Raw genomic sequence first — 26,361 nt, forward strand, 5'->3', positions numbered from 1 at the left:
TGAAGTTACTGTGAAAAGCCCCTAGTCGCCACATTTTGGTGCCTGTCCGGGGAGGCTGGTACGGGAATCGAACCGTGCTGCTGGCCTGCTTTAAAAGCCAGCGATTTAGCTCAGTGAGCTAAACCAGCCCCTAATGTTCTATAAATTCAACAAAACGTTATAGGTCAGGTGGACTCCATAATACTTTGGAGTTTTTAAAACCCTGGCCCATAACACACCATGGCCACGGAATCCAGAGACATTGATGAAAAATAGGATTTTATGCAGTTTAATTAAAAGGAGGCGGGGCTGATGAGTAGGCGGGGTAGGTAGATTTGAGTTGACACCAAAAACAGACGATGACAAAGGTTAAATGATGCAACATGGCCTGGAGTCTATTCTCGAGATTTTCTGGGAAAAATCCTAACGTACATATAACTTCCTACAAATTTATTGCTCTTTTTTTTAAAAAAGCATTTAATCTCATTTAACTTTATTTAAAATGCTTGAAACTGTATCACAAGAGTAAAATAAGCAAAAGAACATTGTACAAGTATTAACTTCCCTTTTAAATAAAAAAAAACCATAGAGACCACCTCTGTATCTGCACCCTTGTCAGGCAGTCATGCTGGCTGAAAGACTGTGACATGTTTCCAGAACTGGGGGGAGGGACCTGGGAAAACTGGGAAGGGGCAATGAGGATGTATATTGGAAAATTAGTCAGAGAAGCAGTGTTAATTGTTCAAGGGACACACAAGTCTTCTTACTGGGGATCCTAATTTGATTGTGTATTCATGGATTATGGATCGTGAATTTATGGATTATATAGTTGCAGAAATTAATCAAACCACATGGCTTTTGACTGAAAGGACTGACGCTGTCAAGATCAGCTCACTGGAATCTGGAGGCTTCCTGTTACCAAGAAAGGCGACAGTGGGGGTGTGAGCCATGGGAAGGGACAGGACGGGAAATAGCCCCAGTGGATTGGCAGAACGTCCCAGTAACTGTTCAGGTGTGGTGGGAGAAGTAGGAGCTGGTCCACATGCTTGGATAGGGGTAGTACACGGTCAGTGGGGGAACACCAAGCTTCTCAGACATTCTTGAATTTCTACATGCTTCTGACCAGCAATGAAAACACCTCACATCTTCAGAAAAAATAGAAACACCAAAAAGGTCGAGATATTCTCTCAGTCAGTAATGTCTGTAGTGATTTGGGGTGTTTCATAAATTTAGCTATTATTTTAAAAATTCAGCCTTTTTTTGTTGCTTTACTCAAGGAGAGGGGGATGAGATAAGGAGAGGAGGATGAGATAAGGAGAGGAGGATGAGATAAGGATAGGGGGATGAGATAAGGAGAGGGGGATGAGATTGGGAAAGCGATGGAAATGAGCCCCATTTCTGGTTCTGTGTCCCATGCCAGTCCTCAAGCAGGGTCCCTGCCCAATGTGTTAATCATGCTGCCTTGCTCCTGACACTGCCTCAATTTGTATTATTCACTCTTGGCGCAGTGTGGGATTTTATTACCGTTTGCATGTGAATCAAAGCGAATCCAGTCAGATGATGCTGCAGAGATAAAGCTCTGATCAAAGCCACCTGGAGGATGGTCGGTTCCAGCAATCAGAACACATGGAGGATATATTGTCCTTGGAGAGAGCGCAACGCAGATTCACCAGAATTATACTGGGGCTAAAAAGGGTAAAATTACAAGGACAGGTTGCATAGACGAGGATTACACTCCCTTAACTAGAGAAGATTAGGGGATGGTGTTGATACCTTCAATTTATCTACTCTTTTAAGAGGGGTGCCCAGAACATGAGGCCGAGGGGGGGGGGGGAAGAAGAGAGAGAGAGAGAGAGAGTGAGAGAATTAGAGCCAGGCCATTTACGAGCGATGATAGATACCACTTTGTCACACTGTGAAATTCTAAAGCTCTCTTTCCCCTACCCCCAAATGATGTGGATGTGCGTGCTGAATACCGAAGCAGAGCAGGAGAATGTCTAAGGAATGTGAAGCAAAGACTGTCCAGGTTAACAGCAACTCCATCATGCAAATGTTTTAACTGCTTTGTGTAGTTTATGAATTTGGAAAACTTTCAAAAATAATTATCCCAAGAACATTTTGATTCAAACATGTAAAGTTGTGAATACAATGCAAGCATTGAGCACCTGACTTCACAGATCAATAGGCAGAAACTGGGCTTTAAAATACTGAACCTCAAGCCTGTTCTCACTGAATACAACACAAATAGCTAAAAACTGAAGAAAAAAAGCCATTTTAGATAAAGTCAGAAAGTTCCTTAGGATCACTATTCTTTTAAATAGACAAGATTAACAACCCAAATATAAGATTACATAGGAGCTGAGAGCGTGTCTGGAGCTATTCCAACAAGATGAACAATGTCAATTAGTTGTAGGTCCTGACACTGAACTAATTGGAAATATACAGTGGATGTTTCAATTACTGGGCCTCAACATTAAGTACAAACAGAAAATGTATTGAATAAATTGATCAAGTTGCTAATCGACATTAGTATACAACATTCCGAATAACTGTGACAATAGAACTGATTGTCGCTCTCTCATTTCCTCGATTCCAAATCCACTTTCATTACAACTGATGTTACTAACTTTAACTCAACCCCTTTAATATCGCACACATCACAATCTCAACAGTGCTATACTTTCCATAGAAAGCTGAATAAATTCAGAATAAGAAATTACCTGCAATGCAAACATTTATACAGAAAAGAGTCAGCTATATGCAGCCATGCTTTGTTCCTGGTAAGGGCTGATCACTCAGGGAATGTGTTGTCACAGAGCAGTTCCTTTATCAAAAAAACCTCAATTTAAAAACAATTTGAGTCGGTTTTCTGTTAATCTCCGGAATCCAGTATGCAAAACCATCATTCTTTTTAAAGCCAAAAGCACCATTTTATAAAAAACTTAAATCTGATTGAAAGACTCACTTTCACAAGCTATGAAAGTTTTATATTGCTGTGAATTAACAGCAATAATGCAGTCAGTGGGAGGGGGGGGGAGAAGGAGAGGCAGTTAAAGAAACACAACTTACACTGGAGATAGGTTCCACAGATCACAGCAGGGTGCCAGTCACACCTCTTGTGTTCTACTGGGGTAATGTTCACATCCCCTGGTGGCAAGTACACTAGGCTTGTCGATCAATCTAACATTGATGCTACATGTGGGAAGGCACTCGTTTGCCCCTTTGAGGATGGACCAGCAGGGACACCCAATCTCTGCCCAACCTGATGCGCATACCCAAATTAATTGATAGGTCGAGCTGCTGGACAGGTATTAACTATGGATGACCAAACCTTGTTCAAACCTTAACAAGTTCAACAAATTCTCTGCGCCCACCCCTCCCGTCGTCTGACTAAACAAACCCACTGCCTGCCAGAATCCGAGCATACAGTCAAACCAAGAACAAAACACAACCAAGAGAAACAGATTTCCACTCTGAACAAAGCATTCAGCCTAAAGTGTGTTGTTCAGAACACCAACTGTAACATGGACCTTTGAGCATTCTGCATCTCTAATGCCTAAAACTAGATCAGCTAAGCCATGTGTTAATTCAAACCGCTACAGAACATTATGATAGGTTCCTACATTATGTGTTATGTGCATCAAGATCAGTTTCACAGTACTGGCAGCTATAGTTTGTGATTTAACTTCTATAACCCTGTATAGAATTGGGAAATACTGCAAACTTTGGACCACATCACACTCCAAATATTGCAATATAGTAATAACAAATATCATTTCCTAGCAAAAAAAGTATAAAATCAATTTTTTCCCCAAAATAAAGTTACTGTATCTTTACACCATGACTGTGATTTTTAAATATCACAATAAATACAGTACTAGGATGAATGCCAAATTACTAAGTTATAATGTTACAACATCTTCAGATATCAATAGAGCCTCAGCAGAGCCACGGCAGAAATGGAGGGAAGCAACCGGGACTGAAACTGACGATTGGAAAGTAATGGAAATGATTTGACCTGATGGGCAACTTCATTTCAGTTTAAGAGTTTAACGATTAACATACGTATACCAGTGGTATACCACCAGCAACAAGCAAGTGTAAGATGGCCCTTCCTCTTCCCCGAGGTGTATACTTCATCTTGTCACACAATGAAATCTCTTTGCATAATCCTAGGCCGAAAGAGTTGCTTGCTGTGTTGTACAGAGTATTAGAACAGAAATACAGAGAAACAGAAAGGTCTCTTTATAATGGTACATGAGTATATTACAATAATTTCTCCGTGCACTTTGCCTGGAGTAGAGTTCACCAGGCAAGGCCGGATCTGTGAAGTCGGCACTTCTAGTCACTGTCGAAAAACATCATTTTTTTTTTAAAGTACTGTAAAACTTTTAAATTTTATAAACCTTCATCAGCTTTTCGTTCTCCCTTTCATGTCAAATTTTCTTCAGTGGAGGCCCGGTTTAAGCCAGCAATTGGCAGAAAGGTTACTACAAGTCTGTCTCACACCAATCACATGATGAGTTCACCCTGAGGGTTTTGGCAGTCCTTGTGTCGGGAGTTCATTACAGGGGTTTTCAAACATCAACAGGACTTGCTGCTCCAAAATAAATGCTGCTACAGGTTCAAAACAGAAAATAAAAATCAAATCGCCCACTTGAGAAAAGTAGTTGCCAGACTTCCTGTACCTGGCAGCGAAACCAGATTAGACTATATTATCCACAGATATACATCTGATGACACTTTCCTGAAACCTCCAAAGACTTGTTGAAGCTGCACTGATATGTGGCTGAGCGATCTTTGCGTTCCGCGTAGTGCACAAGGTGCATGCCTTTCCCCTGTGTTTCCAGCCGGGCTTTAATGCAGATTCGGAGCAGCTGCGGCAAAAGCTTCCTCGATCTCTCGCACTGTCAGGATCCGAGTCAACATTTGTTCCATGTGCTCTTTGCTGATTGGCTGAGTGGAATACCAGATCGGGCTGTTTGGTGCCACCACGGGCTCAGGTGTCAGGTAAAAGGTGTCGTTCCTGCCCTTCACGCTCTGGGGACTAAGCAAATTATTATTGCAGGTTATTTGGGAATAGCAGAGTTCTTCCCTCGTCCTTTAACACACATTCTCCTCTCAGGTTTCTGTATCACTGCGTTTAATGCAATAGTTTTACCACACGTGAATGGCTATGTGTTCAGAAGATAACACAAGTTTCCAGAATGGGGTGAACATCGTCACCCACCCCCATCCTCCCACCGCTCAAACGGCCTTGGGGTATCCTATTCAGTTTGCCAGCAGGCTTGATAATAACTAGCATTAAATTAGTGCCCATATAAGCACTAGAGAGTTCGAAACAAATGATAAGACAGATATCAGGAAAGGTTGAACAGGTTTGGGCGTATTTAATTAGAAAAGGAAGACTTAATAGGTGTTTAAAATAATGAATGTGTTGGACAGGGTCGGTGCGGAGAGAATGTTTCCATTTGTGGGAAAACCCAAAACTGGGCACCATAAATACAAGGCAGGTTATTAATGAATCAAATAGGCAAATTACAACTTTCTTCACCAAGTGGGTGGAATGGACAACTCACCACCGCGAATGCTCAAAGCAAATAGCTTAGAAGCTCTCTAAAGAACATGAGAAAGCGGAATAGTAAAGAAATGCTGGAAGGCCGAGATGGGGTAACTGTCAGAGACACATGGGGAGGGTAAACTCCAGTAGACAAGTTGGCTCGAGTTGTCTGTTTCTGTGCTGTATGTGGAGATGCCGGCGTTGGAATGGGGTGAACAAAGCAAGAAGTCTTACAACACCAGGTTAAAGTCCAACAGGTTTGCTTCAAATCACTAGCTTTCGGAGCACTGCTCCTTCCTCAGGTGAACGAAGAGGTAGGTTCCAGAAACATTGACTTTGTCAACATATATGTTTCTGGAACCTTCCACTTCATTCACCTGAGGAAGGAGCAGTGCTCCAAAAGCTAGTGATTTGAAGCAAACCTGTTGGACTTTAACCTGGTGTTGTCAGACTTTCTGTGCTGTACGTTCAATGTAATTTCAGGATATAGTCAGTGGTCACCTTTCTCCCAATTGGCATGAAGTCAGATGCTGGCAGGGATACAAAACGTAGTGAGAGACTCATTGGGAACCTTTAACACATTAGGTGAACAACCATGTCACAAAATCAAGATCATTTTGGGGATTAGGATGGAAGAAACAAATGTTTCAAGCGAGGAAAAATGTTTGCATTAATAAAATCAAACCCCTGCACTTTAAAAATGTGCCTTTAGCTTCATCACCTCAGCCAATCAGAATCTGGTCACATGGCAGCACTCACAATATTCCAATAAAATTCAGCAGCAAGTGTCCCCTTGTTCAATGCTTGGGTCTTACTGCACTTACTCCAGATATTGGATAGGTGAATGAGCCCTCATAAGGGATAACAGGTTTGTTTAAGGAGTGACTAGTGGTGTTGAACAAGGGACATCTCTAATGCAAAAGCAAGAAGCATAAAAGGAGATGTTAATAAAGCTGATCTAGTTCAAAGTCACAAGAGGCAACAAGTACTGGATTGTGGCAGCTAACTCCTTACAAACAGCCAGATTTAAAAAGTTACAGAGAATGCAAATATTCTTACCATTTAAAGAGGTAGAAATCATAGAGTTTGATGGGACATCGCAGTGGGTTCTCTGGGTTCTCAGACTGCTCCGCATACATATCATCTGTGACTGTATTCAAAATGAAAGGTTTCAGGTGAAAGATTATGATGGATTATAGAATAGTGCTGCACAGGAGGCCACAGTGTCCTCGAACCAGTGCCAGCTCTGTCTAGTAGTCCCACACCACTGCTCTTTCCCCACATCTCCAGTGTTTTCCTGCAAGTACTGATCCAATTCCCTTTGAAGCTACTATCTAAGCTGCCCATCACCACAGGTAGTACACTCCAGGCTCTTACCATATAACAAGTAAAACTTTTACTCGTGTTGCCTCTTGCTCTTTTACCAATTACCGTAAATATCTGTCCCCTGGTTATCAACCCTACAGCCAGTGTTGCTGTTTATTGCAAGGGGGTTGGAATATTAAAAATTGGGAAGTTTTACTGGACAAGCTGTCCATCTCATGGACAAGCTGGGCCGAAGGGCCTGTTTCCATGCTGTAAACATCTATGACTCTGTGCAGGGTCTTCGTGAGACCACACCTGCAATTTTGTATCCAGTGTTGATCCTTTTTATTTGAAAAAGGACTAACTGCTTGACAGGCCATTAGACGTAGGAGCAGAAATAGGCCACTCGGCCCATCGAGTCTGCTCCGCCATTCAATCAGACCATGACTGATCTGAGAAATCCTCAACTCCACTTTCCTGCCTTATCCCCATAACCTCGATTCCCTCACTGATTAAAAATCTGTCTCCCTCAGCCTTGAACACACTGACCCAGCCTCTACAGCTCTCTGTGGTAACATTTCCACAGATTCACTACCCTCAAGAGAAGAAATTCCTCCTCATCGCTGCCTGAAATGGGTGACCCCATTACTCTGAGATTGTGCCTTCTGGTTCTAGACTCTCCCACAAGTGGAAACAACCTCTCAGCATCAACCCCGTCAAACCCGATATGTCCGATATATCCGATAGGGGCTGGTTTAGCTCACTCAGCTAAATCGCTGGCTTTTAAAGCAGACCAAGCAGGCCAGCAGCACGGTTCGATTCCCGTAACAGCCTCCCCGGACAGGCGCCGGAATGTGGCGACTAGGGGCTTTTCACAGTAACTTCATTGAAGCCTACTCGTGACAATAAGCGATTTTCATTTAGGGGCTGTTTAGCTCACTGGGCTAATCGCTGGCTTTGAAGGCAGACCAAGGCAAGCTAGCAGCACAGTTCCATTTGCATGGGGCTGGTTTAGCACAGTGGGCTAAACAGCTGGCTTGTAATGCAGAATAAGGCAGTAGCGCGGGATCAATTCCCGTACCGGCCTCCCCGAACAGGCGGCGGAATGTGGCGACTAGGGGCTTTTCACAGTAACTTCATTTGAAGCCTACTCGTGACAATAAGCGATTTTCATTCATTCATTTTCATGTCTCAATAAGGTCACCTCTCATTCTTCTAAACTCCAATGAGGACAGGCCCAACCTACTCAACTTCTCCTCATTATAAAATCCCTCCATACTTGGGATCAGCCCAGTGAACCTCTGGACTGCCTCCAATGCCTTTATTTTCCCTTTTTTTTTTAAAATTTAGATTAGCCAATTATTTTTTCTAATTAAGGGGCAATTTAGCGTGGCCAATCCACCTACTCTGCACATTTTTGGGTTGTGGGGGCGAAACCCATGCAGATCCAATGCCTTTATACCTTTCCTTCGATAAGGGAACCAAAACTGTTCACAGTATTCAAGGTGCAGATAACTAGTGCCGTGCAAAGTTTTAGCTATTTTTACACTCCATTCCCTTTGAAGAAAAGGCCAACGTTCCATTTGCCTTTCCAATGACCAACATCCCATCAAAGACAAGGAAGCGAGATATCGTCTGTGCTGACATCACAGGAGTTCCAGGGACCTTGAGATGAGAAATGTCTATGTTGTCTTCACTGCTTCTTGTTCAATGTATGTAAAATCTATGAGTAAATTCCACTTTATTCATAACTACTAGTTTCGTACTCTACAGGTCAAGCCCAACGGAGGACCCTAGCGTTAGAAATTAAAAATGCAGACCATAGTTTTGTTTTTTAAAATAAATAAATTTAGAGTACTCAATTCATTTCTTCCAATTAAGGGGCAATTTAGCGTGGCCAATCCACCCACCCTGCACATCTTTGTGTTGTGGGGTGAAACCCATGCAAACACGGGAGAATATACAAACTCCACACCGACAGTGACCCAGAGCCAGGATCGAACCTGGGACCTGAGCACCGTGAGGCAGCTGTGCTAATCACTGCGCCACCATGCTGCCCTCAACCATAGTGTATTTTAATTAGAAGATTTTTTATACCTCAGAACTCTAAACATTGCAGCCTTACCCAATTTCTTTTTGAAACCTTTCACCATGTCCATTTCCACCACCCTCTGACCCAGTGAGAACCAGCAACAGAAAAATATCACAAGAACTGGGTGTTCTTAAGGCCTTGGAGGAAATTCCGTAACCTGCGGCCCAGGCAACTGAAGGCATGGCCGTTTATGGTGGAATCGTTCAATTTGGGAATGACCATGGCGAGAAATAGAGTAGCAGAGATATCTGGGAGCGTTGGAAAGTTGGAGAAAATTAGAGGGAAAAAAAGATGGGAATTTTAAAATTAAGGCTTAAAGTACTGGAAAGTATGCAAATCAGTAAGAATTGGGAGGGGGGGGGGGGGGGGGTGTTGGGTACAGTATAGGAAGTTGGGAAGCCATTCAGATTATCGTGCTAACTCTTTTAAAAGAACATGTTTTGCCATTTCAATTATTTATTAATCTAATTTCCTTTCACAAGTTACTGTTGAACCTGCTTCCACCACTCTTTCAGGGAGCACATTTACACATTCACCATAATGGCCATCTCTCCTAGCTCCAACATTCCCCCTCTGCTCCGGAAATCCTAATCCATGACTCTTGATACTTCCAGATTTGGCAAATCTGATGTTTCTCTGGCCAACCTCCTCTGGTTCTGGGGAAACTGAAAGGTCTGAAGATGGATAAATCACCTGGACCAGAGGGACTACACCCCAGGGTTCTAAAGGAGATAGCTGAAGAGATTGTGGAGGCATTAGCGATGATCTTTCAGGAAAGTGGCTAATGTAACACCACTGTTTAATAAGGGAGGGGGGGCAGAAGATGGGGAATTATAGGCCGGTTAGCCTGACTTTGGTTAGTGCTAAGATTTTAGAGTTCATTATTAAAGATGAGATCGCGGAGTAATTGGAAGTGCACGATTAAATAGGACTGAGTCAGCATGGCTTTGTCAAAGGGAGGTCGTCTCTGACAAATCTGTTAAGAGTTCTTTGAGGAGGTAACAAAAGAGTTAGACAAAGGAGAACCACTGGACGTGATTTATTTAGATTTCCAGAAGGCCTTTGGCAAGGTGCCCTCATAGGAGGCTGTTACGGGTAAGATCCTGGCATGGATAGGGGATTGGCTGACTGGCAGAAGGCAGAGAGTGGGGATAAAGGGGTCTTTTTCAGGGTGGCAGCCGGTGACTAGTGGTGTGCCTCAGGGGTCGGTGTTGGGACCACAACGTTTCACAATATACATTAATGATTAGGAAGAAGGAACTGAAAGCACTGTTGCTAAGTTTGCAGATGATATAAAGATATGCAGAGGGACAGGTAGTATTGAGGAAGCAGGAGGGCTGCAGAAGGATTTGGACAAGCCTGGAGAGTGGGCAATGAAGTGGCAGATGAAATACAATGTGAGATTATGCACTTTGGAAGGAGGGATGGAGGCATAGACTATTTTCTAAATGGGGAGATGCTGAGGAAATCAGAAGCACAAAGGGACTTGTTCACGATTCTCTTCAGGTTAACGTGCAGGTTCAGTCGGCAGTTAGGCAGGAAAATGCAATTTTAGCATTCATGTCAAGAGGGCTAGAATACAAGACCAGGGATGCATTTCTGAGGCTGTATAAGGCTCTGGTCAGACCCCATTTGGAGTATTGAGAGCAGTTTTGGGTCCCATATCTAAGGAAGGATGTGCTGGCCTTGGTAAGGGTCCAGAGGAGGTTCATAAGAATGATCCCTGGGATGAAAAGCTTGTCGTATGAGGAACGGTTGAGGCCTCTGGGTCTGTACTCGGAGTTTGGAAGGATGAAGAGGGATCTTATTGAAACTTACAAGATACTGTGTGGCCTGGATAGAGTGGACGTGGAGAGCATGTTTCCAGTTGTAGGAAAAACTAGAAGTAGAGGACACAATCTCAGACTGAAGGGCCGATCCTTTACGAGGAGGAATTTCTTCAGCCAGAGGGTGGTGAATCTGTGAAACTCTTTGCCTCAGAAGGCTGTGGAGGCCAAATCACGGAGTGTCTTTAAGACAGAGATAGATAGGTTCTTGATTAACAAGGGGATCGGGGTTATGGGGAGAAGGCAGGACAACGGGGATGAGAAAAATATCAGCCATGATTGAATGGCGGAGGAGACGCGAAGCGCCGAGTGGCGTAATTCTGCTCCTATGTCTTATGGTCTTATCACCTGAAGTTAAATTAGCCCCAAAACTGGTTCCGACTCAATCTCCCTTCTGTACTTACACTTCAGGTAAAAACCTGTTTATTCAGCCAGTTTGCATGCCTGAACATCGTGAATATGCATGAGGCTGTCCTGGAAAGAACACTGTCATATTTTTATTCTTTAATACAATGTTGCAATGTCTTCAAACCAACTGAGTTGGTGCATATTCATTGAACATTCAAGATTCAGCCTTGAGCCTTCAACACACAAAGTTCACTCTAAAAGGGCGGCACGGTACCACAGTGGTTAGCACTGTTCATTCCCAGCACCAGGGTCCTAGGCTCAATTCTCGACTTGGGTCACTGTCTGTGCAGAGTCTGCATGTTCTTCCTGTGTCTGCGTGGGTTTCCTCCGGGTGCTCCGGTTTCCTCCCACAAGTGAGAGGAAAGACATGCTGGTTAGGTGAATTGGACATTCTGAATTCTCCCTCCGTGTACCCGAACAGGTGCCGGAGTGGTGGGGGATTTTCACAGTAACTTCTTTGCGGTGTTACTGTCAGCCTACCTTGATACTAATACAGATTATTATAAAACAGGGGCAGCAGACGTATTTCATGAGGTGGAAGGACTTGGACGCTTTCCTTTCAGATGTCGTGTATTAAAACAGTTTCAGTCTGTGATGCAAAGCACAGAAAAATGTTCCCGTTGAAATTCTTCTCAAATATGAATTGATCACGGCTTGTCCCAGTTCTGTAGCACTCGTTAGTAAAACAGGATCCCAGTAACCATGAACATTGCTGAGAATATCAGAGTACTTCCTCCAAATCTAGTATTTTAAAAAATATATATTTTTATTCAAACAGAATTTTCATTATAACCCCCTCAACCCTATCTGATTTCCAGAATGCACCTACCCAGTCCCCTCCCAGCCCCCACCCAGTCCCCTCCCAGCCCCCACCCAGTCCCCTACCCAGTCCCCTTCATAAACAACACAAAACCTTAAACCCTAAACCCAACTAAAAAGATGACCTCCCTCCCCCCAAAAGCTGATGGTACCCAGCTCCCTGAAAAAGGAGATGAAAAGCTGCCACCTGGTAGAACCCTTCCACCAGCATCCTCATGGTATACTTGATCTTTTCTAGTTTTCAAGTCCCGCAACCAAGCTGAGGCCTTGGACGACACCAGGAATCTCCACCCAAGCAGAACTCGCCTCCAGACTAATGGGGAGGCGAAGGCTGACACATCCGCCTTCGATCCCGCCTGCAGTACCGGCGCGCCTGATACTCCAAAAATAGCCACCAATGGGCAGAGCTCCAGCTGAACCCTCAAAATCCCTGAAATTGTATCAAAAAAGGAGACCCAGAAACTAAGGAGCTTGGGACAAGAACAAAACATGTGTGTGAGATTTGCCAATCCCCTAGAGCACCGCTCACACTTATCCTCCATCCCCCGAAGAACCCACTCATACGCACCCTGGTCAGGTGTGCTCCGTGCACCACCTTGAACTGGATCAGGCTTAACCTCACACGAGGGAGGATGTGAAGTTGACTCTGTGAAGAGTCTCACTCCATAAGTCCTTTCAAAGACCAAACGCAGCTCATCCTCCCACTTCCTCTGTACCTCCTCCAATGACCTCTGCTCCATCGCTAACTATTACCCATAAAACTCCGAAACCTTACCCTTCCTCAACTCAACCTTTGCATAAGTGAAGGAGGTGGCACCAGAGGAAATGAAGGTATTTCCTTATGGAAAAGATTGCGTGCCTGAAAGTACCTGATTACATGCCCCCTTGGGAGCGTGAACTCCTCGAAGAACCCGCCCAGGCCAGTTAAACTACCCCCTCCAGAAACATGTCTCTAAACCTCTCCACCCACTCCCATGCCCTGAACAATGCACCTAAGAAAATTCATAATGCCAAAGTACAAAGGGATCTGGGAGTGCTAGTCGAGGATTCCCTAAAGGTAAACATGCAGGTTGAATCTGTGATTAAGAAAGCGAATGCAATGTTGTCATTTATCTCAAGAGGGTTGGAATATAAAAGCAGCGATGTGCTACTGAGCCTTTATAAGGCTCTGGTTAGGCCCCATTTGGAGTACTGTGTCCAGTTTTGGGCCCCACATCTCAGGAAGGACATACTGGCACTGGAGCGTGTCCAGCGGAGATTCACACGGATGATCCCTGGAATGGCGGGTCTAACATATGATGAACGGCTGAGGATCCTGTATTCATTGGAGTTTAGAAGGTTAAGGGGAGATCTAATAGAAACTTACAAGATAATACATGGCTTAGAAAGGGTGGACGCAAAGAAACTGTTTCCGTTAGGCGAGGAGACGAGGACCCGTGGGCACAGCCTTAGAATTAGAGGGGGTAAATTCAGAACAGAAATGCAGAGACATTTCTTCAGCCAGAGAGTGGTGGGCCTGTGGAATTCATTGCCGCGGAGTGCAGTGGAGGCCGGGACGCTAAATGGCTTCAAGGCAGAGATAGATAAATTCTTGATGTCGCGAGGAATTAAGGGCTACGGGGAGAATGCTGGTAGGTGGAGTTGAAATGCCCATCAGCCATGATTGAATGGCGCAGTGGACTTGATGGGCCGAATGGCCTTACTTCCACTCCTATGTCTTATGGTCTTAAGCAGATGGCACAAGCCAATGTTTTCTGCACATTGGAGCTAACAGAGACATGGGGCCCATCTTAAAATGCTGCCTAAACGGTTTCCAAATCATCAAAGTGTCCCTCACCACTGGATTAGAAGAGAATCTAGCAGAGGAAAACAGGAATGGCACTGTAACCAGGGTGCTCAGACTCGAGCCCAAGCACGAAACATCCTCCACAGAGAGACCAGGTCCAAGAACCAGCCCCGCACCTCATCAATATTTATCGCCCAGTAATAGCAAAAAAAATAATTGGAGTATGCTAATCCCCCCCCCCCCCCCCCCCCCCCCCCCCGTAGGTCTATCCCTCTGCGAAAACGTCAGACCCGAGAAGTCTTACCAGCCCAAATAAAGTAGAAATTAATTTGTTAACCCAACAAAAGAGAGCCTTGGAAAGAAATACTGGGAGACACTAAAACAAAAACAAAAATCTCAGGAGAATTTTCCATCTTCACCAGCTGTACCCTTCCAACTGGGATCGGAGGAACAAATCTTTCGTATTATGGCAGCAAGTGATCAATGATCCTGTGGTAAATGCCTCAGGTAGAGATTGTTTTACAATCCATTTCATGCCAGCAAGAAAATTCCTGGAACTGAACAATTGAAAGAAAGGGCAGGTTAATGTTTTGCCAAGAAATATTAATCTGCCTTTCTCAGTGCTGACAGACCAAATTGTATGTTCAAAAATCAGACCGTCGATATTTAGGCTCTATTTTGATGGGAGTAGAAGCAGTCGGGGAAGTACAGGTCTGTTCTTCAATCCACTTTGTTAACTACACATTGCAGCAGTTCAAACTCAAAATACACCCACCTTTCTGCCCTGTTTGATGCAGGCCCAATGCCTTTAGATAGCGAATACTTGTGCTTTTATCCTTGGGGTTTACAGGGCTTTTCTTTGTCTGTCGAACCACTTTCGAAAATGCCAGTTTCATGTGTTGTTCTACACTCTTCAATAGGAAGTACCTGGAGTGGAAAGAAAAGCAATCACGGTGGTGAAGATTTCCTGCCTCCTGCCCCAAACAGGCTTGCTTTGCAAGAAACAGACCAGTTTGCTTCCCAATCAAAAGTTAATTATGTTAAATGTCATGCGAGTGTCCCTTTAAGAAAATCTTTAGTCTTATCACATGGCTTCAGTGATGTAATTTTGTGGGTGGAGCTGGGCTGTGGCTCTTTGAGCTGTTTTTGATTTCGCTTTCAGTTTTGGCTACTGTGGACTCAGAGAACAGAGTGTTTTGGCCTGTCTCTCTTTCTCTATTTTCATTTTATATCTGTTTCAGTAACAAAACATTGATTATAGCTACCTGCTGTTCAGGTAACTTAAAAGATAGTTTTCCTGAAGGGTTTAATCCTGCTGGTGAGACGGAGTCAGAATCTCAGGGAAATCCAGTCTTATTCAAGAGAGAATGTAGAGTGCTGGGCCACGGTCTTCAATAGGGGCTTTTCGTTTATGAGATTTTGTTTTTGAATTGGAACAGTTAAAGGGGAAAGGGTTATACACGGATTACTGTAGCTGGCGGTGTCTTTGTTTGTAATTGATAAAAATTCTTGCTGTGTGTTTATATTGTAGCCACCTGGGGTGGCCACGTCCCGATTCCAAAATGGACACTCGCAAAGAGTGCAGGGAAAAATGGACAGCACTAGAGAAAACAAGCAGGTGCAAGGTTTCTGTGTATTAGGACCTGAAGAACCCAGACAGAACTGAAACCAATAGCCATTAGCATAGTAATGAGCTATCTCAGGGGACAAAAAGAAACATTGAAACAATCGAGACCAGGACAGACTCCAGTGGAAGCTAAAACAAAGCCAGGCCAACGGTTACATAGGGCCCGCCCAACGATCAGGGAACAACCCCGTTATTGGAGAAAATCAATACAAACGATTGGGACATGGTCCAATTAATTGGGACCAAGTCTGGGGTCCGGCCAGAAGGGCACGAAACCCCTGGGGGCTATAAAACAGAGTCCCCAAGCTCAGTTCGCTCTCTTGGAAGCTCTCGGAAGATCTCTTCACCTTGGCATTTGGCTCTCAGCGACGAGAGGCCGCCAAGCACCAACCAAGTAAGTCAAGGTCAACGCACGCTACGAGATAGACGCTCCTAGCTACTATCCCATACCAGTTCGAAGCCAGCAGTATCAGAACCGGACAACGACCGTTGTTCCTCTGACTGAGTGGGCACCCGAAGCTAAGTATAGGCTTTTAGTAGTAGTTGTAGTTTAGCGAGTAGAGTTTATGCATGAGTAATAATTGACTGTGCGTGTAAATAAATGTGCATTGATTTCAAACTTACTAACTGGTGTATCGAGTCATTGATCAGTATTCGGCTTTGAACCCTGTGGTGGTATCAGAAAGATAGTCCAAAGATGTGCAGGTTGGGTGGATTGGCCATGATAAATTGCCCTTAGATTATCATAGAATTTTGGACACTATGATTAAACTAGGACAAAAGTTCGACACAACATCTTAGACTGAAGGGCCTGTTCTGTGCTGTATTTCTCTATACCCGGCGACTCTTGAGCAAAGATAATTAAAACAGAGCAAATTAAGGGAAAGCATAACGAGCAACATTTACTGGCGACATATGACGGGACTCGACTTAGAAGAGGCTCCCCCACTCCGAGAGAACCCAAAATTTGAATTAGAAATCCAATTGGAAACAGAAGAACCACAAGAGTTTAAGCAGTACTAATCAACCCTCAAGAATTCGGAAGTGTGTTAATGCATGCGTACTAACAGGAATATAAGGTAAACCGGAGAGATTTTGTTGCGTAAAATTGTCGGGAGTTTTGTAGGCCGGAAATAAGCGTAAGCCGTACCCGTGTTTACATCCTCACTTTATCACCCCCTGTTCCAAATTTAATAGAGAACACAGATAGGAAAAATGGCAACGAAGGCAATGGAACGCCTTATGAACCCACAGGAATTTGAGGTCGCAGCGACCAGCAGAGTAGAACAGTGTCCCGTTTGGGAAGAGGAAATTAGGGAGTACCTCAAAGGGAAAGAATGGCCCCTTTGGAGTGAATTTTGCGCGAATGAAGTAACAGGTCCCGGGAGTATAGGACATACTTGGTGGGAGAACCCGACAGAGATTCACAAGAAGAGCATGGGAAAGGCTCGCAAGCCGATGGCAATCGTGTCCTGTCTGGAACAATTGCGAGGCACAGAGGAGGTCGTTAGGACGCTCCGTAGAGAGATAGAGGAGAAAGATAGAAAGAGTAAGGGAGATGTGAGCGAGATAGAGAGAGAGGACAGCGAGTTAAGAGGGAAGTTAGCAGCAAAAGACAGAGGTGGATGATACCAAGAGGGCACACCAGTCTGGCGCACTTAAGCAGCTTCCAGACCTAGTATGACACACAACATGCGGTCTTGGTAAGACAAGAAACAGAACAGCAGCTAGAGGTATTGCAGAAACAGTGCAATGATTTAAAAGCAGCCCTACGAGCACTCCTTGCTTCTACAACGGAACAAAGGCAGAGCTCGGTAGACCACGCAAAATGCCGGAAGCAAATTGCAGAATTGCAATCCCGACTTTCAGTTCAGAATGGCTTTCAGAGCACATTCGGATCCCAACTAGATGAGGAAAACGGCCCCGATTGGAAGGAATTAAACTAAACAGCCCATAGATACATACATGGAGCATGTACGCAGGAGATTTACCAGGATGTTGCCTGGAATGGAGAGTAGGTCATACGAGGAAAGGTTGAGGGTGCTAGGCCTTTTCTCATTAGAACGGAGAAGGATGAGGGGCGACTTGATAGAGGTTTATAAGATGATTAGGGGAATAGATAGAGTAGACAGTCAGAGACTTTTTCCCCGGGTGGAACACACCATTACAAGGGGACATAAATTTAAGATAAATGGTGGAAGATATAGAGGGGATGTCAGAGGTAGGTTCTTTACCCAGAGAGTAGTGGGGGCATGGAATGCACTGCCTGTGGTAGTAGTTGAGTCGGAAAAGTTAGGGACCTTCAAGCGGCTATTGGATAGGTACATGGATTAGGGTAGAATAATGGAGTGTAGGTTAACTTCTTAAGGGCAGCACGGTAGCATTGTGGATAGCACAATTGCTTCGCGGCTCCGGGGTCCCAGGTTCGATTTCGACTTGGGTCACTGTCTGTGTGGAGTCTGCACATCCTCTCCGTGACTGCGTGGGTTTCCTCCGGGTACTCCGGTTTCCTCCCACAGTCCAAACATGTGCAGGTTTGGGTGGATTGGCCATGAAAAATTGTCCAAAATTCTATGATTAACCTAGGACAAAAGTTCGGCGCAACATCGTGGGCCGAAGGGCCTGTTCTGTGCTGTATTTCTCTATCTATCTATCTTTTCTCTCCATACAGATGTTGCCAGACCTGCTGAGATTTTCCAGCATTTTCTCTTTGGTTTCAGATTCCAGCATTCGCAGTAATTGCTTTTATCCAGTTATTCATGAAGGCTCCGCCTTCTCAACCTTGCCCCTCACCTGAGGTGTGGTGACCCTCAGGTTAAATCACCACCAGTCAGCTCTTCCTCTCAAACGGGGAAGCAGCCTATGGTCATCTGGGACTGTGGCAACTTTACTGTACCCAAGTGATCGCCAACTTGTTCACAACTTTTCAGGAACCTATTACACTGGCAATTAATTTAGAATTCCTCCAACTGGTGATGGTACTCTATGGGATGCTACCTCAAGTTTGTACAATAGGACTTAGTAAGCCCTTCAAAAAGTCAGTGCATTCTGGTGAAGTTTAAGAGAAATGCACACAAGTCAGAGATAAAGGCTCCATGCTTATGCAAAACATTTGGAACTGTCAAATGACTATATACATAGAACAGTACAGCACAGAACAGGCCCTTCGGCCCTCAATGTTGTGCCGAGCCATGATCACCCTACTCAAACCCACGTATCCACCCTATACCCGTAACCCAACAACCCCCCCCTTAACTTTACTTTTATTAGAACACTACGGGCAATTTAGCATGACCAATCCACCTAACCCGCACATCTTTGGACTGGGAGGAAACCGGAGCACCCGGAGGAAACCCACGCACACAGGGGGAGGACGTGCAGACTCCACACAGACAGTGACCCAGCCGGGAATCGAACCTGGGACCCTGGAGCTGTGAAGCATTTATGCTAACCACCATGCTACCCTGCTGCCCCAAATACACTCAAATCTTTATTTAAAAATCAGGAAAATAGTGTTAACACAGATTAGCCAGAGATTCTATTTGGAGGAGCAAGGCAAGCACTTCTTACCATTCTATTCCATTCCGACGAGTCAGAATACAGGAGGGAGATAGAGAACCTAGTGGAGTGGTGTAACGACAACAATCTCTCCCTCAATGCCAGCAAAACTAAAGAGCTGGTCATCGACTTCAGGAAGCAAAGTACTGTACACACCCCTGTCAGCATCAACGGGGCCGAGGTGGAGATGGTTAGCAGTTTCAAATTCCTAGGGGTGCACATCACCAAAATCTGTCCTGGTCCACTCACGTCGACGCTATCACCAAGAAAGCACAACAGTGCCTATACTTCCTCAGGAAACTAAGGAAATTCGGCATGTCCACATTAACCATTACGACCTTTTACAGATGCACTATAGAAAGCATCCTATCGGGCTGCATCACAGCCTGGTATGGCAACTGCTCGGCCCAGGACCGCAAGGAACTTCAGAGAGTCGTGAATACCGCCCAGTCCATCACACAAACCTGCCTCCTATCCATAGACTCCATCTACACCTCCCGCTGCCTGGGGAAAGCGGGCAGCATAATCAAGGATCCCTCCCACCCGGCTTTCTCACTTTTCCAACTTCTTCCATCGGGCAGGAGATACAGAAGTCTGAGAACACGCATGAATAGACTCAAAAACAGCTTCTTCCCCACTGTCACCAGATTCCTAAATGACCCTCTTATTGACTGACCTCATTAACACTACACCCTGTATGCTTCAACCGATGCCAATGCTTATGTAGTTACATTGTATATCTTGTGTTGCCCTATTATGTATTCTCATGTATTTTCTTGAATTTTGTTTAATTCCCCTTTCTTCCATGTACTGAATGATCTGTTGAGCTGCTTGCAGAAAAATACTTTTCACTGTACCTCGGTACACGTGACAATAAACAAATCCAATCCAATCCAATTCAGCAACTCCTGCTGGAGCAGGAATATGTGGACAATGGGAAAAGCATCCAGTTTAAAATTACAAAAAATATTGAACACCCAGGGTAACCAGTGTAATTTTAAAAAAAACGTAATTTTTAAAATTAAGGACAAGTTTAATCAGGATTGTTTCAGCAAGGGGTGGCACAATGGTGCAGTGGTTAGCACTGCTGCCTCACGGCGCCAAGGTCCCAGGTTCGATCCCGGCTCTCGGTCACTGTCCGTGTGGAGTTTGCACGTTCTCCCCGTGTTTGCATGGGTTTCGCCCCCACAACCCAAAGATGTGCAGACTAGGAGGATTGGTGACGCTAAAATGCCCTTTAATTGGAGAAAATTAATTGTGTCCTCGAAATTTAGGGAAAAAAGGATTGTTTCAGTAACTTTCTGCAGTTGTAAAGGCGGAGCCAACATCAGGTGGAACGGGTAGAAAATATCACACTTCACTTCTGGTGTTCTTTAAAAATAATTCTGATGAAGGTAGAACAGCAACCAGGAAATCTTCAGACACTGCATGTTACTTTGGAATAAAAACGGAACACTAAAACAACTCAAAGGTTCATAGCGTTTGAAAGAGAAAAACTAGGAAATGTTTCACATGGGTCCCTTGCACCCAGAATAAGCAAGTATTCAAGCATTAAGAATTTCAGGTTCAAGTAACTTAAAGGGAAACTCACTTGGTGTTGAAGAACATGAGAGTTGTAAGGAGGGTGGAAGGAGAGTGAGCACCGAGTTGTTTACATTCCCACAGCATCTCCTCGGTGATGTGGCTGGGGATTAGGTAACCTATTAAACCAAACAGTGCTACATTTACTTTCAGCCTTGACATTAACTATTTTGCAAGCAGTGCTATATCTTTAATTGGCAAGAAGCCAAGTAGGAGCCTAAATGCACATTCAGAATGCATTAAATAGAATAATCAATGACAAACTCAATCCCGCAATCTGTGGTGCAGATTCTTACTTGGGTGATAGCATTTGAAAATCTGACAAAGCCATTCAGACAGGTGGACAAGTCTTTTGGGGTCATTGATTTAACACTAAGCATTGTACTACTATATAAACCCCATACCCTGGGCAGCACGGTGGCGCAGTGGCTACACCGCTGCCTACAGTGCCGAGGACCCGGGTTCAATCCCGGCCCCCGGTCACTGTCTGAGTGAAGTTTGCACATTCTCCCCGTGTCTGTGTGGGTTTTACCCCCACAACCCAACCTATTACTAGGTTTTATTTAATAAAAATAAATAAACAAACCCCATACCCACCCATGTGTTACCTGTAGGAAGACACTGACTTAAACATTCACTTACCCAGAGAAGTGATCTGAGGTTGCCAATCCTTCAACACCTCCTGTAATCTCTCAGTGAACTTTGTATAGTAGATATCTGAAAATATATCATCTACTCTGCCATTTTCAAACAGGTACTGAAAAATAAAAAACAAAATATTCCGTAAAATGAAATAAACACAGCAATTAACACCTGTACAATCGGTGTGTCGGCCTGGTTCATACGGAAACCAGCCACGTATAAAACCTGCGCTGTGCTTCAGGTACATGGAGCAGAGTAAACTGATAGAGTGGAAGCAGTTTATGAAACACTACATTGTTATTAGTCAGTTATTTTGAGAGGGTTTGGTTCCATTGCACAAGGCAAGCAATTTTGTAAATAAATCATTCCTGCTGACAGCAGTTTATGAAGGAGTTCTAAACAATTCACGATGATGATTCCATGTGTGAAGAGTCCAAAACTAGGAGCCATAAAATAATTTAGTGACTAATAAATCCAAAAGCAATTCAAGAGGAACTTCTTTACTGAAAGGAGTAACGAGTATGTGGAACTTGATATCAGAGTGGCTGAGGTAAATAGCATAAATACATTTCAAATCTTAGAATGATAAAGCACAGGAGGTTATTTTGACTAATTGCGCTTCTGCTAGGAAACTTATAAATGCACGAATGAGAAAGAATTAGAATTATGCGGAAATGGCAGATTCAAGTCAATAGTGGTGAAGACTCATTTGGAGCATGAACATGACACAGACCAGTTACTCTGACCCGTTAGTGTGTTGCACGTTGCATGTAGCCCTGTTACAACACAAGAGTATAAGAACTAGGAGCAGGAGCCGGCAATTCAATTCCTTGAGCCTGCTCCACCATTCAATACCATCATGGCTGATCTCATCTTGGCCTCAATGCTACCGTCCTGCCCGTTCTCCGTAACCCTTCAGACTATTACTAATTAAAAATCTGTCTATCTGCTCTTTAAATGCACTCACTGTCCCAGCATCCACCGCACTCTGTGGTAGCGAATTCCACAGATTCACGACCCTTTGGAGAAGTGGTTTCTCCTCCTCTCCGTTTTAAATTTGCTGCCTCTTATCCTGAGACTGTGACTGCTCGTTCTCGAATCCCCCACGAGAGGAAACATCTGCTGACTATTTTGTCAATACCTCAAATTGATCTTCACTCATTCTTCTAAACTCTAGAGAGTATAGGCCTAAACTGCTCAACCTCAACAAACCACACATCTCTGGAACCTCCTCTGAACTGTCTCTAATGCACCTACATCTTTCCTCAAATAAGGGGACCAAAACTGTGCACATTACTACAGGTGCGGTCTTACCAATACCTTGTACAGTTGCAGCAACACTTCCTTACCTTTATACTCTGTTCCTTTAGCTATAAAATGCCAAAATTCCATTTGCCTTCTTTATTACCTGCTGTACCTGGATGTTAGTTTTCTCCAATCATGCACGAGGACGCCCAGATCCCTCTGCACTGAAGCACTCTGACGCCCAGATCCCTCTGCACTGAAGCACTCTGACGCCCAGATCCCTCTGCACTGAAGCACTCTGACGCCCAGATCCCTCTGCACTGAAGCACTCTGAAATCTCTCCATTAAGATAATAAGTTGCGTTTCCATTTTTCCGCCCAAAATGGACAGCCTCATTGATCCACATTAAAATACATCTGCCACATTTTGGCTCACACTCCTAACCTATCTGTATCCATTTGTAAGGTTCTTATTTACTCATTGCAACTTACTGTCCCAACTATTTTAGTGTCATCTGCAAATCTGCCTGTAGAACCATCTATCCCAGTATCCAAGTCATTAATAAACATTGTAAATAAATGGGGCTCCCGAAGACCACACTCTGTGGCACCCACTAGTTACGTCTTGTCAATCAGAAAAAGACCGATTTATCCCGACTCTGCGCCATATCACCCCAATCTCTAATACATTCAATGAAGTCTCCCTTGAAGTTACTCGTGCCAATTTGATTAATCCAGTCTAAGTGCATATTAAAGTCACCCATGATTATTGCCGTACCTTTCTTACAAGCCCCCAGTGTTTCCTGGTTTACACTGTGCCCCACTGTGGAACTACAGTTTGAGGACCGGGAGATTACTCCTACCAGGGACGTTTTCCCGTTGCTGTTTCTTATTTCTATCCAGACTGATTCCACATCTCAATCTCCAGTGCTTAGATCATTTCTCAATACAACAGTTCTTCACCATCAAAGCTACACCACCTTGGTTTCCTTTCAGTCCATCTTTCCGAAATACTACGTACCCATGAATATTCAATTCCCAGACCCTGTCTCCTTGTAACCATGGCCGGGATTCTCCCCTACCCGGCGGGACGGAGGCCCCGGCGTGGCGTGAACCACTCCGGCGTCGGGCCGCCCCAAAGGTGCGGAGTTAGGGACCAAGCCCTCACATTGAGGGACTAGGTCCGCACCGGAGTGGTTCCCACTCCGCTGGCTGGCGTGAACGGCCTTTGGTGCCACGCCAGCCGGGGCCGAAAGGACTTTGCCGGCTGGCGCAAATCAGGGCACGCGCCGGAGCGTAAGCGGCTGCTGACGTCATACCGGCGCATGCGCAGGGGAGGGGGTCTCTTCCGCCTCTACCATGGTGAAGACCATGGCGAAGGCGGAAGAAAAAGAGTGCCCCCACGGCACAGGCCCGCCGGCCGGCCGATCGGTGGGCCCTGACCGCGGGCCAGGCCACCGTTGGGGCACCCCCCGGGGGCAGATCTCCCCCCCCACCAATCAGGTAAGTGGTTTAATCCACGCCGGCGGGAAAGGCCTATCAGCGGCGGGACTTCGGCCCATCGCGGGCCGGAGAATCGTGCGGGGGGCCCACCGACACGCGTGGGGGGCTCGCCGACCCGCCTAATCTCGGGGGGGGGGGGGGGGGGGGGGGGGGGGGGGGAGAGAGAATTCGGGGCACGGCGGGGGCGGGATTGATGCTGGCCCCGGGTGATTCGGGGGTTGGAGAATCCCGCACCATGTCTCAGTAATCGCCACAAAATCATATCTTTTGGCCCTATTTACGCCGTTAAGTTTTTAATTTTGTTACGAAGCTTCGCACATTCAGATACAAAGCCTTTAAAAGTTTGTTCTTTTATCAAATTTCCCTCCTCTGCTCTGATTCCTTGGTGCAATATCATGTTCATGCGTTCTGCCCCTTCCTTTTATTCTCTGGTAACAATCTGTCTCATCGCTGATCTGCATTCTTACTTTTCCTTTAACTTTTGATTTTCTAATTTTCCATGCAAATGAACCCTTCCAATATTTAGTTGAAAGCTCCGCTGTCAGCCCAGTTGGCAGTTTAAAAGTTGACTCAAGAGGGCAGATGGAAGGCAAAGCAGAAAAGACCATTTTGCCTTGTCATTCAGCAACACTTACAGCTGGAGTAACCTGGGCACATCCCTGATGGCAGGGCAAAGTCTCGTGTCTGTCCGAGAAATGGATATGTAAAAGAGATGTTTAAAACCAAAATATCTGGATATATATGGAGACTGGTGTCCAGAGTTTAATACTCTTCAGTAATATTTTGAAACGTGTATATGCTGACCCCCTCTTTTTCTCTTCATGAATATTGACTGGTCTGCTGGGAATATTTACCAATTTGCCATTGATTACTGATTCCTAGCATTAGCATTTTTCTGTACTTTAAAAAGGGAACATTAGTTCTGTGAAAATTGCCACTGCAACCTGATAAAGGAGGAAAAGACGCCCATCATCTTCCTCACTCAAAATATACACGTACCAACTCTCCATTTTGACAATCCATTCCTGCCATTGAATGAAGTGGTTCGAAAATTCAAGATTGCTCTGGGTATATTTAATCAACAAGTTGTACCTTTTGTATACAGAGACACACATAGTACATCATGTCCGGGCTGTACGCTTCACCCTCTGAATTACGAGCTTCTTTTAGCATGAGACACAGTCCGTAATTTAGTTCTGCCACTGCTGACGACAGGAGGTCTTCCTGGAACCGCAATGGTTGACGCCCTTAGAAGGGAAGAAAACACCACCATTACCCAGAGTATTTATTAGCTGCATGTTATGGCCAATATACAAGATTGCTGAAATCACATCTTACAGGAAACTGGAAAAGATTAGCAGGATTTGTTTCTTGAAACAAATTAATAGCAAACAAATGCATTAATCGATTATTTTTTGGATGTGTCAATTTCTCATTTCAAATGATGGGCCCGCTTAATGGAGAAGTGGAACTTACAGCAGATAATGAAGCCAAATTTACAATACAGTATACAATTTTGGTCCTGTTATTTAAGGTTTAGCTCAGTTGGTTGGATAGCTGGTTTGTGATGCAGAGCAAGGCCAGCAGTGAGTTCAATTCCCATATCGGCTGAGGTTATTCATGAAGGCCCCGCCTTCTCAACCTTGCCCCTCGCCTGAGGAATGGTGACCCTCAGGTTAAATCACCACCAGTCAGCTCTCCCCCTCTAAGGGGAAAGCAGGTTCTAATCATTTGGGACTATGGAAACTTTATGTTACCTTTATTTAATGAACGGTAGATCATTAGAGGCAGTACAGAGGTGGTTTAACCAGGATGATCCCAGGTACGGAGGGACTGCCATATGAAGAAAGATTAAACAGGTTGGGTCTGTATTCCTAATGAGTGGTGATTGATTGAAACATAAGGAACAGGATTCAGCGTCCCGCCATCTGGCCACTGGGGTTTCCTATTTTGGGTACCCCCACGCCGTTGGGAAATCTGTGGGCATGAGTGCGCTGCCAGCGAAGCGGAGAATCCCACCGATGGAGAATGCAGCCCAGGATTCTTAGGGGGTTAGACAGGGTAAATGTTGGGAGAGTGTAGGACCAGAAGCCATAGTTGCAGAAGGTGGAGCTCACTGAAAAAGGATTGGAGGAAGAATTTCTTCTCTCAAAACATGGTGAATCTTTGGAGCCCTTTACCCCAGGAAGCTGTAGAGGCTGCGTTTAAGGGTTACAGAGAAAAGGCAGGAACGTGAACTTAGTGGAGTGTTCGATCAGCCATGATGTCATTAAATGGAGCAGGCTTGAAGGGCTGAATGGCCTCCACTAGTTCCTATTTATTCTGGTCTGAAGAGAGAAAATAACAGGTCAATGTTTTGACAGGAGGTCTTTCTCCAAAAGTGGTTGCAAAGAAATGGCCGGCCCTTCACCTGCATGCTAGCCCTTTCTCT

General features: G+C 44.7%; 1 protein-coding gene across 2 annotated transcripts in view; it reads right to left on the reverse strand.

Annotated features, from left to right (window-relative positions):
• Window positions 1-2,032: 2,032 nt before the first annotated feature.
• Window positions 2,033-26,361, reverse strand: part of LOC119973705 (glutamine-rich protein 1-like) — a 73,171-nt gene continuing 48,842 nt past the window's right edge. For both annotated transcript variants that reach the window (XM_038812091.1, XM_038812090.1), the window contains exons 5-10: window positions 25,023-25,177; window positions 21,184-21,298; window positions 20,552-20,660; window positions 14,551-14,702; window positions 6,599-6,689; window positions 2,033-5,026 (exon numbers count right to left, since the gene is read on the reverse strand). In XM_038812091.1, the coding sequence (XP_038668019.1) occupies window positions 4,837-5,026; window positions 6,599-6,689; window positions 14,551-14,702; window positions 20,552-20,660; window positions 21,184-21,298; window positions 25,023-25,177 (812 nt within the window). In that variant the 3' untranslated portion in view covers window positions 2,033-4,836. The remainder of the gene's footprint in view (window positions 5,027-6,598; window positions 6,690-14,550; window positions 14,703-20,551; window positions 20,661-21,183; window positions 21,299-25,022; window positions 25,178-26,361) is intronic.

This window comes from Scyliorhinus canicula, chromosome 11 (genome assembly GCF_902713615.1).
Source record: "Scyliorhinus canicula chromosome 11, sScyCan1.1, whole genome shotgun sequence".
Classification (NCBI taxonomy): Eukaryota; Metazoa; Chordata; class Chondrichthyes; order Carcharhiniformes; family Scyliorhinidae; genus Scyliorhinus; species Scyliorhinus canicula.